Source organism: Athene noctua, chromosome 9 (genome assembly GCF_965140245.1).
Source record: "Athene noctua chromosome 9, bAthNoc1.hap1.1, whole genome shotgun sequence".
NCBI lineage: Eukaryota > Metazoa > Chordata > Aves > Strigiformes > Strigidae > Athene > Athene noctua.
In genome coordinates this window covers 1,548,518-1,565,882 of record NC_134045.1, presented here as the reverse complement: position 1 = coordinate 1,565,882, position 17,365 = coordinate 1,548,518, and the positions used below count along the sequence as shown (strand labels likewise).

Genomic DNA, 17,365 nt, shown 5'->3' with positions numbered 1-17,365 from the left:
TTTATTAGGTGGTCTATTGAGCATGTCTTTGCCAGGCAATCAGAATGAAAGTTCCTGCACCATTTTCCCCATGGCCAAAAGCAATGTTTCAGCCAGTCGGGTACCCCAGCGTGTCGTTACTGTGGTAGCAATAACGATTAAAAATAGCCCGCGGCATCCTGGGTACGCGGCAGTGGTCTTCCATCCTCTGACGGTTTCATCGTCCTTTTCAAAACATTCTGCAAAGCTCCTTCATGCTGGGCAGGACAAAGCCTCCGTGCTGGCTTCTGGATATTCCTGTGCCGGAGTATTTCATCCTGGAACCAGGCAAACAGTTCTTGCTAAGCACAGTGCAGAGGGGTGCTGGGGAATGCGGTGGGTGCTCGGTCACAGAAGGATGCACAGCGGGAGCCTGACTGCAGGGAGATGGCTCAGCGTGCAGGAGAGCTGTCTGAAGAGCCTGCAGCCTGTCCTGTGGAGCACTGCTGCCTGGTCACTGCTTTCCACCTCCCTTTTCATCCCCATCTGTTGTCTTATGGCTCCTTGCAGGGCCTCTGGGGTAGAGACCCTCTGCTTTCACTGTGCTGCGTGGGCTCAGTGGGTGCTTTGCTGAGGCCAGGGCCACACTGGGGACTGGCCGTTACAGCAACAACTGTGGGCACGGTCATGAGGAGGATGCTCTGAGCTTTGTTGTAGCCTGGGAGTGGTTCTTTAGAGACACCTGTGTTGCCAGCAGCAGTTATTTAGTGGTGAGGTTTATAAAGGAGGTCTGGAGTAAATAACGTGATGGTTTAATGACGTCTGAAGGCAGCTCCTGAACACCGCCGCGGAGAAGCACTTGCAAATGACTGTCGCTGCTCCATGCTTTGCTCTGGGGCTGGAGATACAGGCGTGGGGACGGACAGACGCCTTTCTCAGGCCGGCGGAGAATCGGCGCATCCTGTAGGTGAAGCCATCAGCTTCCCAAGAGCGAAACAGCTCAGAGGAGTGCTCCTGACTCTGATCTGGTGGTAGCTCTGTGGGAGACGCAGCAAAAAGCACGTGGTGGGGCGGCTGGATCAGGCTGTAGGTGACTTCTCCAGCTTTCCAGAGATCGCTCGGCCTGGTGAGGTGACTCGCTTCTCCGGCAGTGAAGTGGTAACGGAGACCTCTGCACGCTGCTTGAAAAACAAGAATATGCCGGCAGTGGAGGCAGCTGGGTATGATAGCAGGAGCAAAAGAATTACTTCTCATAGGTCGATATGGGGGTACAGTCACATCCTTTTGAGTGAAGAGCTCTCCTTTCATTGCTTGCTTGTATTTTCGGTGAAAAAGCAGCAGCAGGAAGGCACTGTCTTCTGACAGACTGGGCAAATGAAATTACACTTGCTTTCCATGCTACCTAAATATTCCAAATGTGACTGTCATTCACTTCTAAAAGATTTACAATCCAAATTCAGAGAGAGAATCTCAGAGAGAAACCCAGGGATAGAGGAAGAATATGTCGTGGTGAAGACAAAATGCATCAGGGTGCTGTTTTGTTTCTCTTCAGTCTAATCGACCTGGCTACCAGCTTCCTAATGTTTAGAGCAGTAATCAATGAAGGAAAGTACCAGCTCTTGGATACTAGGAATGTGTTCTTCGTCAAACCTGAAATTTGTTTCGAAATCTTGTTCAAGGGCTTGCTCATCTATCCTTTCTGTTTAAGATCAGTTTGTACTGCTCTGAAAATTACTCCCTCTTGTACCAGGATGCTTGTGTAGTATTAGAAGAATTCAGAAAGATGCTTTAGCTCTTCTGTAAATTCTCTCTTTGTCTGTTTTCCTGCAGAACAGGAGTCCCACAGATTTCTCACTTAAAGATAGTGAAAAGTTATCGTGGTGTGCTGATACCTGTGTCTGTAGCCATGTGGATGGATGCTGGGATAAAACACAGAGGTGTTTCTGCTGTGTCAAAGAGCACCACTCAGGAGTGCACAACCCGAAGCATCTGCTCTGCTGCTCTGTAAAAAGTCTAGCGTTTAATTTCAAGTTCAGGCATTGCTTTGTTCAGGTTGCAGAGTGAAAGCTGTGTCCTGCCACCTGTAGGAAATGTATCAGAAGCATGTAAGAATGAGAGAGTTGACAGTCTGCAATAAGATCACGTTGTGTAAATAATGATAGGGCAGACACATCTAGATTCAGTAGATGCGCTTTCATGGCAGCCAAGCATCCCAAACCACACACCATGGACACTGCCCTGCCAAGTGAAATGCCTAGTGCTATGTCGCTGTTACAGTACAGAGGCGTTTATTGAAAAACAGCCAAGAGTCTTAAATGAAACGTCACATCTGATTTGACACCCAAGACATGAAGCCTGCAGCCGCCCGTGGCCGACCCTGGCCGGTCCGCTCTCCGTGTCAGCTCATGGGCCTGGCAGACAGATCCGTGGCTTCCTCCTGACTCGCTGGCAGCTGTGCGCACTCTCCTGGACCCGGCGATTTGTGGGTGTCTGTATTCAGCACGATGCCAAATGCTCTCTGTGGTAGAAGGTGCTCCGGCAAACCCTCCAGCCTTCAGAAGAGTCCTCGGTGCCTGCAGCCAGGAGCGCAAGGGTGACTGCATCCCCAGCAACTCCCCGCGAGAGCAGCAGTAGGGGATGTTTAGCAAATTGTGTAGAAACAGGCGGTGCACATGCTTTCTCCCTCGCGGGCTCTGGAGTTAGCATTTTTCTGTGCTGGAGGCTTTATTCTCATCTCTGTTGAATAGCTTCTGATGCCTTTATCTTCTAAGAATTTGTCTGGTTTCTCCCTGGATTTGCAGCTGTTAGCCTCTACAGCCTCCTGTGGCAGTGTGTTCCAAAGGAAGGAATACTCCCTGGAAAAGGACTGCCACTTTTGTGTAATTTCTGTCTAATAACATTATTTCAGGCCCTCAGGTTCCTGTTTTATGACAAATAGTGACAATTTTTTCCTTATTCACGTTTCCCAGGCCATCCATGCTTTTACAAACCTCTCCCATCTATTGCCCATATGATTTCTAGGATGAGGAGTCATAGTCAATCTTCTTATAAAAGCTGCTTCATACTTTAAATTGTTCTTTCTGTCCTTCTCTATTTAGCTTGAGATGCTTCAGCTTTTTTTTTTGAGATCAGAACTATACCCAGTATTTCGAGATGCACGTGGCCATGGGTTTAGGCAGGGAGACGATGATAATTTTCATGGTGTTTATTTTGCAGTAGTTTGTCATCTTGATCGTTGTAGAGCGCTGGCTCGTGTTTCCATAAACCCAAGCTCGAGGCACTGTGCATGTCTCCCATTTCTTGGCTCCTGGCTCCTTTGCTTGCCAATATATGCCAAGGATTCAGTGGAGGGAGAGGCAGTGCTCATAAAGCATACCCGCCTCTGTAACTCTCCTGAACATCAGTCATTTCTGTATGCCAAGCTGTCCATTATAGAAAGCAGATTGTCAAGTCACTGTAAACATTGCTGCTGTCCTTGCAGCATAACTCTCATCTCTGACCACAAATCCCTACCACTCCATACTCCCTTAAGAGCGGAGAAATTGAGGCTATACAGGCATGAAGGCTGGGTTCTCTGTGTGTGGAGATGAGTGAATGACTCTGGAGAACTAGTGTTTTAAGGGTGAGTCAATCCCCAGTGCCCCCCCAAAAGAGGGGGCTCCTTTTTTTTTTTTTTTTTTTTCCCTGGAATGAGTGTGATTCTGCTGTGTTGTGTCTGGCTTAGGATTTCAGGAGTGCACCCAGCACACATCCAGCGCTCTCCCTGTGTTGTTGCACAGTAGCGCTTTAAAGGCAGGTCCGTTGGCTGGCTGCCTTGCTGTGACCTGTGCAGGGAGGAGGAGGCTCTGCCTTTGCAGAGGGATGCTCTCCAGGCTATGGCCAGGCTGCTGCACTTGTCCGTTGGGGCTGGCTCTGAGGCTTTAAGCACCACTCCACAGAAATGCCGTTTCTGGAGAGCATGTCTGATGTTTGCTGTTTGAGTCTCACCTGGGAAACACTTGCCTGCAAGAGGAAGAGTGAGCTTGGTACAGAAGTTTGATCTCAGTTGACTGCCAGGAGTTACTTGGCTGGGAAGAAGGAAGGTTTGAAAACTCTGGAAAGGAGGGAGCCTTTGGGAGTCTGTTTGGGAGGGTGACGTGCTGGCAGGTCCTCCAGCAAGGCCCCAGTCGTTGGTCAGTTGGTGTGCACAGCCAGGGACACTCTCCTCTTCAGCGGGCTCTGAGGTGGCAAGCAAAGATGCCCTCGCTCTGGTCGTTGAGTGGCTTGGGAAGACGCAGCGTAGACTTGCAGACTCGGGCATAAGCAGCAGGGTCCCGGCTGAGGAAATGGGCTTGCAGGGCTGTAATGGGCAGGTCGGGGTGGGCCATGCTCCACCAGTCTCGTCTTGACACGTGTTCACAAACCCACAGCAAGTGAGGGCGCTGCTTCTGCAACACAGTGAAGCTCTCTTCTGTGTCCCATCCTGCCCTGGGCTGTCACTTGTTCCTCCAAACCTCCCTTTCCTGCCTGCGTGCCCCCAGGCATCTTTGGGTGTCAGCAACAAGGGATCAGGAGAGACACAACGCTGGGCAAGCCCTGACTGAGGTGGGACTCCTCGGAGTCACCTGAACGACTTGGATGCAGAATTCTCTATGACTCGAGTGGGATGGCAACCCAAAGGCCACCTGGGCACATCGGAAAAATCTCACTGTAAATACTGTCACCTTGGGGATAGATCTCTACAAATGCACCCAGAAATAAGGTGCTGATGGTGGTGCCATCCTCATTCTGTACACGGGTAGCTGTCAGGTTGTGATGAATGTGCTGATCTGTGGAACTGCCAATACAGCTAAAAGCTGTAAGAGTTTCTTCTGTTACTGGTGGTTTGCTTTGTTCCTCGTACTTCCATCAGCAAGTGAGATGAGCAAAGACTCCCCTGTGCTTTTTTCCAGGTGAAGATATTCACACGAGCCTCTCTGGAGCAGCTGTAGATGTCAACATCGGTCTGGCCAGGAGCTCCCTGACAGTTGAGAAGACTTACCTCACACTGTCAAACCACAGATCTGTAGTCATTCACAATCGGAGTGAAATCAAGGTTCACTTCCAGTGGAAGGCTTTTTCAACTCAGGAAGAGGAGGATCATCAGAGGCTGAGGTTCGTTTGAAAGATTCATTTCAGTAAGATACACTGCCCAAGGGTAAAACTAACATGTGGCCTCAAGAGGTGTGGTGCATTGAATGGTTTAGGACAAGTAAACCATGTATGGCATCAGGTTAGGTGTCCCTGGGCTTTAGGGTAATGGAGCTCAGTGCCTCGCATTCCAGCTCCATCCATAGTCCAGTTGAGGATGGTGTTTTGTGGAGGAAAGGTTGATTGCAGTGACTGGATTCCCTCAGAGAGCAAATTTGCATTTTAGGGAGCCCCAAACCACTGATATCCAGAGACCCCTGGGTTATGGGGGGTCCATGAGGCTGAGGAAAGTGTCAGCACTCGTTCCCTGGGACTGCACTGAGTAGCAGCACTTAACATAGCTGCAGGTAGCATAACTGTTGTGATATTCACTGCAGCTTCTTCCACTCCAGCTTTGGTAAGGTGGCAGGCTCCTTCTCCAGGAATGTGCAGGGTCAGGTGCTGTGTTGGCCCAGCAAGTTGAGGCTGTCCTGCTGTAGGATGTTGAATTGCCTTGCACTGTCCCGGTTTCCAGCACAACAAGGTATTTCTACCCTTCCTCAGAGACTGGGGAGATTTTGGAGGTGAAGGGTTCCGCAGGGAAGGCAGGGCAGCACGGGACAGAGCGCGTTTGGGCTGCAGCAGCCTGTGTCTTCATGGTGCTGAGAGATGGGGCAGGTTCTTCCAAGGGTGTCTGTGGTGAAGCTTTGAAATTCCCCTTTCAGGCAGCAGAGACACACTTATAGCCCGGGGGGATGAACTGGAAATGACACTTAAAAGTTTGGGTGATTAAGGGAATCCTTGTGGGACTTTCCAGACTTGCATGGATGTAGGTGTATAGGAGTTAGCTCACAGCTAATCAGGAAAGTGCCTTAAACTGGAGCACTTTTTAAAGGCTTCTGAGCCAATAAAGTTCAACATAATTAGGTCAGAAATGCCTTGAAGGCCAAAACTAGTTTTCCACTGTTCTCTATTTTTAATTACACAGTGTGTGACTTCCATGCAAGCTCAATGTGTTAAAAGAAAACCTCATTGCCTTCTCTGGGCCCTTGCCTGGACCCTTCCTTTACCGCTCTCTCCTCACCTGCCTGTCTCAGATTGGACCCTGAGTGATCCTCTTTCCCCTCAGAAGCAACCGGGCTTCCCCACAGTTCACTTCAACCTGATTCATTTCCAATTACATTTGATCTCATGCCGGTTTATGTCCTGAGTCTGACCAGGACGTTCTGTTCTTCCTCCTTGCAATCCCAGGGATGGTCATAGCTCCAAGGCCACTGTCCTGCTGCCAGAGAAGCCTTAGAGATCTCAGAGCAGAGAGGACTTTTTCCATGAGAGGAGGCAGTGCAGGACCCTGCTCTGGGCTGTGACCCCAGAAGACCTGGATCCTTAGGTGGTGTATCCAGGGGTTTGCTGTGTGTCCCTCCTGCAGGACTTTCTGGGATGTAATGGTGGAATTATTGTCCGCTGATGGAGGCTGAGTTGGGGGTTGCTCATCGGTGGCGGGAAGCCCTCCTCACGCGCAGGGCTGTAGGTCAGCCGTGGAGAAACATTCCCCACTGCACTCCAGGGGGGGCGAGCCAAAGCAAGTACTTTTGGTGCTGGTGCCAGCCTTTGCCCCAGGCTCTGTCTGTGTACAGCTGGTAACATCCGTGAGCGTATTTCCGTTGGAACTGTATTTGAATTTAGCTGGGTGATGATTGCTATCCTGGTTTTACTACATTGCCTCGATCTGCTGCTACACATGGAGCCTTCCACTCATCCCCCCAGAGTTGTCACCTGCTGGTTCTTCATGGCCGGGGACTGGAGTGTGCAGAGGGGACAGCGATGTGCCAGCTAGGAAGCAACTGCTCTGTAGCAGTGCTCCCTTATCTCTTGGTTGTGATCTTTAAACTCTAGAATGATTTCTGCTACAGCTGCCAAGTAAGGGAGAGATGAACTGCATCAAAGCCCTACAGAGATGGCCAAAAAGAGGAAAAAGATAAGGTGGTTCAAGGCCAGACGTAAGGGTTTGGATTCAGAGATGCTGGTCCAGACTTCTTTAGTGGGTGATGCCAGGAAAAGTGCCTTCCCCTCTCAGGGCCTCTGTTTCCATGCACATATAGACATTGGTCTCACCGAAGTGATGCAATGCCTGAATTCATTGGTTTGCTTTTACAGTGCTCTGGGATCCTCTGGTGAGGAGTGGTATAGGGCACAGAGAGCACATTTAGCTTGCTTACCCCTGCAGGTCCAAAGGGGAAGGAAAAAGGAGTGATGCCAGTAGCCTGCAGCTGAAACCCAGCTGCGTCTCCCCTTGCCAGGGAAGCCCTGCAGTGGGTGCTCCTTCATCTTGATCTGGCTCCCCCAGGCAGCTCTGTGGTAGGAAAAGCCAGTTGGGGTGGTCGGTGGATTCTCCATCAGTTGTGGCAGAGGCTTTGAGCCAGGAGGCTCTCGAGGGCTGCTGGCTTTCAGAAACCTCTTCTGAGCTTGTAAGCGTGGAGTAAACCTGCGTGCCGTGGTGGCGGCCAGCAAGTGATAATCTGACCCGTGGGGCACCCCGTGGCTTGGGGTCAGCCCCTCGCTGAGCTGCCGCTGATCCTCCCCGAGCGCTTTGCTGCCCCTGCGCTCACACGAGTCTCTGCAAATATGTTGCTCATTAAATGATCTGCTTGGTTTGTCTCTCCCCGTGGCTGCAGGCTGCAGAGGCGGAAAGAGGTCAAGATGGATCGTTGTCTGAGGGAGTGCAGGGTGGACTCTGCTCTTGGAGAACGCCTTCCCCTTCTCTCCCGCCCCTTCCATAACCAGCGGGCAAAGGTGCAAGGAGACTCCATGCTTTTCTCCGACGATGTGTTCAGCCTTGAGCCAATGGTAAGTGATAGCTGAGAACCTCCCTTCCTTCTCCTCCCTGGCTGAGGTCACTTGGCAGGTCCCTGTGTCAGCTGGCTTGATGGGCCAAGAGATAACACCAGGTTTCTAGGGAGGCTGCGAGAGCTTGTTGGAAAAAGCATCTCTGTGGGCTCCTGGCAGAGCGAGAGGCTGCCTAAAGCTGAGCTCTGCTGCAAGGGCTATAAATTAAGGGCGCTTGGTAAGTGTCCTTACACTGTTGAGAGCTATCGATAACGATGAGTAAGGGCACAGCTTACACATAGTGTGTGGGGATTAACAAAGGACATTAGAGCGCTCTCAGTTCACATATTGACCTGAGGAATGAAATGGTCCTCTGTGGAAAGGAGGCCAAGTTCAACCCAAGTGTGATCACAGACATACCAATCTCTTCATATAACCTGGATGGATACCACGGCTCAATCTCCCTTCCAGTGTCATCTGTGAGCCTGGACACAAGGCTGGCAGGTTTAAACGGACTTCCTGAGTTTCATGGCGCATAGGTACAGACTTTTTATTGCCTCTTCTGTTTATGCAAGCAAAACCCCATATCCTGCAATCGGCCAGATCCCTGGTTCTGAGTATTTGCATGGTCTGAGATGAAGAATGCCCACTGTCCGAGCAATGTAAAATCCCTTTTCGTCTTGGAGTAAATCCTAGGATAATCTCAACCTCTTCTTCCTTTTAAAATAGGTGAAACTAATTTTTTTTTTTTTTTTTTTTTTCAAGGAAGGGGATCATCTCCTCTTCTTAGTTGTTCCTATATCCCATATAAGGCTGAGAGCCACCAATGTTGGCACAGCGGCAGTTTCACACCACTGTAGCTGACAGCAGCATGATGTGACCAAGAGATTGTGTCGGAGCAGTGGGAATGTTGTAGAGAGAGGGAGCTGATCAGCTGAGCATTAAGACCAGCCTGTGGTGTGTCAGAGCTGATTTTGGAGTGTGCCTCAGGGCTCCTGCTGCTTTACAGTCAGACTGTCTCTACAAGTAGCTTAACCTGCTCTTAAGCTCCTGAATGCTTTGAGGTGAGGTCCAGAAGTCTGGCTGCCCACAGCGCCGAGTCCTGGCGCTCCATGTAGTGACATAGGGACATAAAGTGTAGCCTGGCCTCAAGTCTCGAGGGGAAACCTTTCCTGAATGGAATGTTACACAGGTTGCTCTAGGACTGACTATAAGTGGGCTACCACATGAGTCTCTCCCCTTCTGTTTTGTCCAGCATTATCAACCTTTTGATTTCCATGAATCCCATTATTGATGGAACAATCAATTTCACATTCACTTTTGCTCATGCCTGTCTTTCCCCCTGGCATATGGGTGTCTTTACATCAAATGGTAGTAAGCATTTTCTACTTTTATTAAATGTAGAATCTAAAACTCCACTGCTGCTGGCTTCCACAACCTTCTTTGCGGTGACAGCCCTGTAACTTTTAGCCTGGACAGACACCCTTCGTGCACTGCCATGTAAAATCTGCTGGAGAGGCCCCCCAGAGATGGGACCTTATGTCAGTGGACCGTTAGCGGCCAGTATTTTCAGGTGCTGCAATCTGTAGAAGCTGCAGCAGGTCACCAGTCTGTATAGGGTTTACTCGCTGATGGAAATAACAGAAAAGAGGAGGTGTGATTTTGGAATTACCATGTGGATGAGAACATTCTGAGCAGTTGCACAAGCCAATGGGAAACAAGCTGATACGCAGCTCTGACTTTCTGAGCGCATCTCAAATTTGGTTTATTTTTGCATCTACACATGAGGCAGGTGTGATAGAGGCCCAGGTGGCTCCCAAGGGACAAAGTCCTTGCTGTTTGCTGCATCCTCCCTGCCCCAGCTTGTCTGTAAGTCCCATTGGAGACCTGTGGGAGCTGACTCCTTGGAAATGGCAACCAGAGGAGAGGGAGGACGAGGACTTACTGCTACACTGACCTTGACAAGTCCTCACTGTCCTGTCCTTGCCTGGTAGTGACTCCTCAGTGTCACATGTGAACTCTGGGCTGATGGAGGTGGTCGACAACATGTCCAGGTTACGAAGGTGCTCCTGTTGTTGATCCAGAGGTTGGGCCAGGAGGTGACAGTGGTGTTTGTTGCTGCAAACCTGCACCTCAGCTGGGGAACCAAGCCGGTCCCCATCCGCATGAGAAGCTACTGCAGAGCACTTTGTTTTTTGGCGGAAGGCACCATCTCCAGTGGGAGCTGTGGTCCATCCCACAGTTCCCTGTGGGCTCTGTTATTTATGGAAAGAGGCAGATGTTAGCTTTGGCACTGCCTTTCTCCTAAGTGCCCTGAGCTGAGAGGATGCACTTTGAGTGTCATTTTAGTACTTCTGTTGCCAGCTCTGTCTATTTTTTCTTTGACTGCTTTGAGTGTGATTTCCTTCCATGGATTGCCTTCCCCCTCTGCAAAGCAAAGCAGGTGATTTGACCAGCAGTTGGTGGTGCCTGGCTTTTCAAGACCAGCTTTTTCTGACTCCGACTGGTGGAGATCTAGCAGATCCTCATTATTTAGGGGCTGAGGGAGGAGAGATAGGATCTGCCATGTATTTACGGTTGGGCTCTTGCAGAGAGATCACTTGTGTAGCTGTGAGTCCCGGGTGCCATCCCCTCCTGTATCACCGTGCTTTATGCTGTAGCAAAGCCAGGGTAGGACAGCAGGAGTGGTGGTGCTGTACCATCGTACATCCACCGTCTGTATTTTATGCCACCTGCCAGTTGCAGCCTGTCTGAGGCCAGAAGTGTTTCAGCCAGAAGTGTTGCAATACCATGTTCACAGCACTGCATAGTTTTACATCTGTCCTGGTTACCATCCACGGTGGCTCTCCATGCTCTGACTCCACTGCCATCCTATAGAGAACACGTCGCCCAGGCACGGGGCTGGCTCCTGAGGTGCCCCGAGGCTCGGACGCGTGTAGCAGTAGCCTGCAAGGGTGGGTAATGTAGCGTTTCCTTTCAAGCAGCAGTTCTTTTTTCCCCTGTGGGGTAGCAGGAATGCAAGGAACCTCTTCAACAGCCCATTTTAATTTCCCAGGAGAAATAACTCACAGTATTTTCTGTGAGTTATTTCACAGTTCTTCCCTCTGTTCTGTTGACTCTGAGCAGGCTGTGCCTTAGGGAATTATTTGCAGCTGCAGCCCAATAACTCCCCATGTCATAGCTCTTCAGTTGTTGTGGGGGCTGTCCTTTGAGCTATAAGGGCTAATTCGATGGGAAGTATTATAGTTACTTAATATTTATGCTGCAGGAGTGCCAGAGGCTCCACTCCGTTCAAGGCTCTTCTGGACAAAGCAGCGAGGATACCCAGCAGCATGCAGAATCAAAGCCTCGCTTTGCTGATAGAAAAAGAACTCTGTTCGTCTCCTTCTATAAGCTGATATTTTCCTTCCTTTGTCGAGTGTTATTACAGTTGTCAGAGGTGCCTCTATTTATGTCAACAAACACACAAGGAACATTTGTAATGCTAGGGGTTCAGGGGATGTAAGTGGTGTCTCACTTGCAAGAAGTGAGAGCCTTTAGAAACCAGGCATGCCTCCGAAACTGTGCGACAAGGCTCCCTGGGACTGAACGCCAGTGCCAGGACTCTCTGGGTGAGAAGCAGAGAGAGAAGACCCCGAGGAAGCAGCAGAGAGCTGCAGACACACTGGTAGCATGGCCCAGACTTAAATCCCTGAGCAAGAGCATGACACGGAAAAGAGCCTGTTGGTTGAAAGAGGTGTGGAGCTGTAAGCAAATCCCATCTCTTCTTCTCTGAGCCTGTGTTCAGGGACACAGGAGCGTGTGCACCTCGCAGAGAGAAACAGGATGCTTCTGTCTCTCACCTCCTTTCCCAGATCATCCGTCAGCTGGAGGAGCCTGCGTGCTGGCTGGCTGCTCACGGCTCGGGGCAGAAGCAGCCGCCAGCGGGCAGGAGCCTGTTCTTCTTCTATCCCCAGGCAGGAGGGCTCGTTCTGCTTGGTGCTGCGTGCCCCACTCACCGCAGTACGTTAAATACTTAGGGGCATGTACAGGTGAAGGGTATAAGAGGCAGCACCTTAGTAACTAAGAATGGGAAATTCTCTTTGATTTGTTAAATCTCTCCTGACCTGAGTAAAAGTCGTCATGTAGCCATAGTGCTACAGAGATACATGGGAAGGTTTGGAGGCGAGAGGGACCTTTTTCTTAACATGACTGGCATCTCTGGAGAAATCCTACTGGATTCACTGGAGCGTGAGCCAGTTTGGTGGCTTCATTATAGCCCTAATTTAACAAAATGCCTCTACCAGATGCCAGTAAAGGTAAGAGACTTAGAAAGTTCTTTTGAAGCTGCTTCCAAACCCCCCTAAATTTTGTTGATAACTGTTGCTTGTTCCCTGCTCTTCACTGATGCTCTACATAAAGGCTACAGGGCTGTGGTTGAAAACAAGAAATGTGACATTTGAAGCTAAGTGGTTTGCTGTCTTCTTCTGTTTCAGGAGGGAGATATCTGGCCAAATTCTTCGGCTGAAGTTAACGTGATCTTTAGACCCCGAGAAGCCAGAGTCTATCAACAAACGGTCTACTGCGACATCTCAGGTACGGCTCCTTTCTCCTGCTTCTGTTCCCCACCGTGGAGGCGCAAGTAGTCTTGCAGCCCCCTCGGTTCTCGTGTAGCTGGCAGGAAGGGTCAGTGGTCAGCAGGGTGCTGGCACGTGCCCACTGCCCCTGCGGTTTCCAGGTGGTCTCCTGTCCAAGGCCAGCCCTCAGGATGTGTGGCTACAAGCCTGGGTCACTGATCCCAGAACAACCAAGGCAGTGAAGGGTTAAGTTCTCATGCCGTGGGTTTGCCAGCATTTGCTCTGCTGCCAGGTGCCCGTAGAGGCCAAAGAGCTCCAGAGCTAAGCTTCAGTGGGCGAGCACCACGTCCCTGTAGACCATTTGCCTCCAGGAGGAGTCTTTATTACACGGATGCATCATCAGACTCCTGAGGCGGTAGGAGCTGAGTTACAAATGTGCTTCCAGAGCCTGGATCCCCTCTCACTACCCCGACACTGCCAGACCTTGGGTGGCTGAGCCCTGCTGAGCGCGGGCTGTCTGCAGAAGGACACCTCTGGCCAGCACGTGAGAATTGTCACCTTGTGGCTCTGAGTCTGTGGCGCCTCCGGGTACGTTGCACAGGGCTTGCTGTGCTCAGCGGGGTGAGCGCCCTCCCTGGAAATCAGAGTCCGAGCAGTCTGCTAGGCAAGCTTTATGCTCATCCTGTCTGACAGAAGTGCCATCGCGTCTTTTGCTGGGAGCAGTTATCTCTGGCCCACGTGAGCTGCACCTTCTGTGCCCTGGGAGAGGTGATGGCTTTGCTGTGCTAGCCTGGGGCAGGGAGTGCCTGCAGCAGGCTGCGGGGTTCGGGTGACCTCGTCCTTCCTCTCTGTCTCTGCGTGGTGCTGCTTAAGGTGTTTTTCAAGACTGGGAGAGCGCTGTCAAGCTTCCATCCAGGGAACGTGATGGTTTTTCCCCGTCTGAGAGGAAGAGGTGCGAGGCCCGTGGTCCTCCAGCAGCCAGGTGCCTGTTCTGGAGTGTGCTGAAGTCACTAACCCAGCTGCTTTGTCGCTTTCCTTACTGCCCTAAGCTGAGGGATACAAATGTCATGAAACAGCTTTTTATTTATACTGTAATTGTGCAGGGTTTACTTGGCAAGTGCCCCCTACAGTCATTACCCAGGGCTTGTGTTCACAAAGTGTCTTCCTGCCTCCCAGCTGCAGCTGCTAGAGCTGTGGAAGGAAAGGATCGATTTAAAAAGTTGCGCCTGAGGGATTCCTCGCTCAGTGCTGTGCTTCTGGCTCTGGGATTTTTGCTCTTGTGATGGGGGTGTCCATCATTTTGCTGAAGGCATCTCCAGGGGTTGTGCCAGGAGAGCGTTTTTGTTGCAGAGAAATAGGAAGACTACTTACATGCAACCCTTGAGCTGGTCTGAGAGTTACAGGAAACAGAGATGAGCAAACGATCTGTTTAGAAAGAGAAGCCTGCTCTTGAAAAGGTCCTGATGGACCCTTGGGAGAACTGAACTCCCCCACTGGCTCCTTGGAAGAGAACCTCAAGGAGGTCATTGAAATGATGCACCTAGCCCCCTTCCTTACAAACCAGAGCTGACCCCCTGTATTATCAGGGTGGAAACTGTCCCAGAGTCAAGGCCCCTGAGTGCAAGAAGAGTTTAAAAAGAGAACAGTGATCTTTAACTAGAGAGTCAGTTAACTTTGCTTCTTGATTCCTCTAAGAAGCGTGACTGCCTTCCTCATGCACTTGCATGCCAGTCACAACGCCTTTGGAGGAAGGTTTGCAGAGGGTGTGTGTCCCTTGCTGGGAACGCTTGGGAGCTTTTCCCAGTGCAGCCCCATGAGTTGTGCAGCTGGATCTCATGCCCCTCTGGAAAGGGGCTTTGCTGGCCTCCACTTTTTTGCAGGTGCCTCCTTGAATTGCCAAGCAGATGCTTCTGCATGCAGTGATTTACAGAACTAATCAGCACTGTGCAACTTGCCAAGCTGGCAGTTAAGAAGTGGTTTGAAATTTGCCCTCGTCAAATATTGAATCTCAAAATGAACTTTCTTAGTTATTCATGCAAATAAAGCTGTGGCTCTTGAGGGCTGGAAGGAAGCACATGGTGGGGGCTCTGACACCTAAAATTCAGTTTTAGGTTTGTCCGCACACAGAACTGAGCTGGGTTACACCTTGCAAGACCCTTTCTTAAGCCACTCCTGCAGGGAGCAGCAGAATCCCACGTGATGATCAGTCCCTTAGCTTCTGACAGAACTGTCCTGCATCATGTAACACTATTGATGTGGTCAGATGAGAATCATGTTCAAAACCAGTCACAAGGGACGGGGACAGTCTGTGAGCAAGCAACTGAGTGTCAGAAAGCAGCAGAAGTTAAGGACTTTGGCAGCAGAGCCCCGTGCTGTTGGGCCACCTAGACCCCTGTTTATTTGGAAGCGAGGCAGCAGCGCCACCCTGTGCACCCTGTGACCCGCCGCTGCGTTATTCCTGCTGAGATCCCAGTGCTCGCTCCACAGCACCAGGGGTGGGTTTGGGACTGAGGACAAGGCTGTAGCCCCTCCATGCCCTTGGCCTGTGTGCTCGGGGACGTGTTACGGTGGGAGCGTCCCAGGGCCACAGCCCAGCTGTAGCCAGGCCTTGGGCAAAGGCTGGATGCTCCTGGAAGCCGCAGCGAGCAGGAGGACTTACTCTCTCTTTTTCCCTCTCAGCTCTCCTGAATGCTGCCTGCAGTTGAGTCTGCTCCTCCTCCTTTGGGAAAAGCCCGCTCTGCGGTTCACCTGGAAGGAGGAAGAGCAACATTTCTGGGATTTCCTAAAGTTTTAAGTTCAGCGTAGGGGTAGAAGAAAGGATGGTTTCCAGAGACCACCTGGAGAGGGTGAGGGCCTACTGCAGAAGGGGAAGAACCGCCACTGATTTTTTGATTGCAGTGGCCAGGGAGTGTGTGTCTCAGCATGATCATGGACAAAAGCTTGTCACTTGGAAATCTTTGCCATTACCTAAGAGCTTTGATTATTTAGACCTAGAGTTTTTAATGAAAATTAAGCCACATGTGCTGCAAGGTGGAGTGATCTTCTGACAGGTAGCACCCAGTACTGCCTCTCTTATGGTGTCTGGGAAATAGAAATACACAGCCTTCCAATTAATGCCTGAGCTGTGCAACCTGTCATGTCTGCTGTCAGCTGGGCTTTGTCTGGAACCACTTAAAAAATGTTGAATTCGACAAAAGCTCCCACGCTCTTCCTTTCTGGCTTGGACATTATCAAAGGTCCTCATTCCATGGTTGCAAGATGAGAAAGTCAGCAATCACTGAAAGGGCTGTTCCCAGGGAGAGTTTTTTCAAGTTGTGATCGAGTCACTGTGTTGTCCCACCTGGGCCGCTCTTTGCAATAGGAAGTAGTTTTGGACATTCTGGAACAACTATGCAGCAGATTAAAAAAAAAAAAAAAATCAACCTTCAATCCCTAATTTTTAATGAATGGTGAGCATTACACAAAAGGAGAGAGGAATATTTCTGCACAAAAGCTACACTGAAGGTTAGATACAACTTCTGGGCCTTTCTTTTCCCCTTGTGCTACTTGCTTTCTGTGCAGAGTAGGATGGGATGGCAGGGAGACCCAAGCCCAAATTGGAGCCAGGGTTCAGGCACTTGAGGCTGCTGCAGTGGTTCAGAACAGCCTTCGGACTGCAGGATCCCACCCTGTCATCTTAGCATCTTCTTATGGAAGAAAATGATCATCTTAGAGTTTAGCTATAAGCCTTGCCGTCTCGGTTCCCTTTGCAGCAAGGGCTGTGTGTATTAGCAGTATGTTCATGGCTTCTCTGACCTCAGCAGTGAGGTTTTCCATACCTGTTCAGCATGCCTCAGGTAAGGTGTCTTTACAAAGCTGAGCTCTCGGTATCATGGTGGGCACAGGCGAGTGCTGCTCTCTGGAGATCACAAAGCCCTGTCGTATTTAGGTGCCGCTGCAGGAGGTGAGCCCTGGAGCCCCGGGCACGGAGCTGTGTGTCAGTGCTGAGATGCTCTGCCTGCTCTAGGCAGCTGTCAGACGTGCACAGCGCCGTTAGCAGGGAGCTTCGCCTTGCCTGGGCTCGTACTTGTCGGCTCCTGTGCTCTTGTCTCCGATTGCATCAGTACAGATGGCATATTTTTATCTTCAGTTCTGTTTCATGAGCTTTGTGCCTTCACTGAATGGATTTCAGAGCTCATCTAAGAACATGGGAAGAAATTCAGATTGTGTTTTAAACTCAGCATCGCTAACTGATGGCTAAATGAGAAACCAGCCCGAGGGGTTGGTTAGAAATTAGAAGCCAGCCCCAAGGCATATCTCCTGAGGGCAGGGAAGAGTCCTGTGTCTCCTCCTGGAGCACCTAGAGCTGTTCCCATCCAGGCCAGAGTCAGGGAGGAGCACTGAGGCAGCCTGGACAGTCCGGGATAACAGAGGCAATTACTGTACTGAAGTGGAAATCTCTCCGCAGGCCGCGAGACCAGGCTGCCCCTGCGCATCAAAGGGAAAGGCATAGGGCCTCGGCTCCGCTTCAGCTGTGAGCAGCTGGACATCGGGAAGGTGTTTGTTGGATTAAACCACAGCTATGAGGTGAGTAGTCGGGATTCCGAGGGGCTGGGGGGGATCCTGATGGCTCCCGGGGCAGCAGTGAGCCTCGTGGGCCTGTGGGATTTCTGGCAACTCGGGTCATTGTCAGCAGGGACTGTTTGACATACTAGTCAAGTCTGGGGGCTTTCCCAGAATCTGGATACTTCTGATGGGATCTGAAAGGTGCCTATGCTGTTTGTGAAGTCTTAATCCCTGCTTTTTGGCAACCTTCCTTGGGGATCAGCTGGGAGGCTTCATGTGAAAAAATACCCCCTTGACAGATGAAAGCAACACTGGGACAAAAAGATAAATAT

At 50.6% G+C, this 17,365-nt stretch overlaps 1 protein-coding gene across 1 annotated transcript in view; it reads left to right on the top strand.

Moving 5' to 3' along the window:
- Nucleotides 1-17,365, top strand: part of LOC141963908 (hydrocephalus-inducing protein homolog) — a 106,175-nt gene that overhangs the window by 23,560 nt on the left and 65,250 nt on the right. The window contains 5 exon segments of the mRNA XM_074913644.1: nucleotides 4,890-5,091; nucleotides 5,592-5,609; nucleotides 7,782-7,953; nucleotides 12,408-12,507; nucleotides 16,936-17,054. Of these exon segments, the coding sequence (XP_074769745.1) occupies nucleotides 4,890-5,091; nucleotides 5,592-5,609; nucleotides 7,782-7,953; nucleotides 12,408-12,507; nucleotides 16,936-17,054 (611 nt within the window).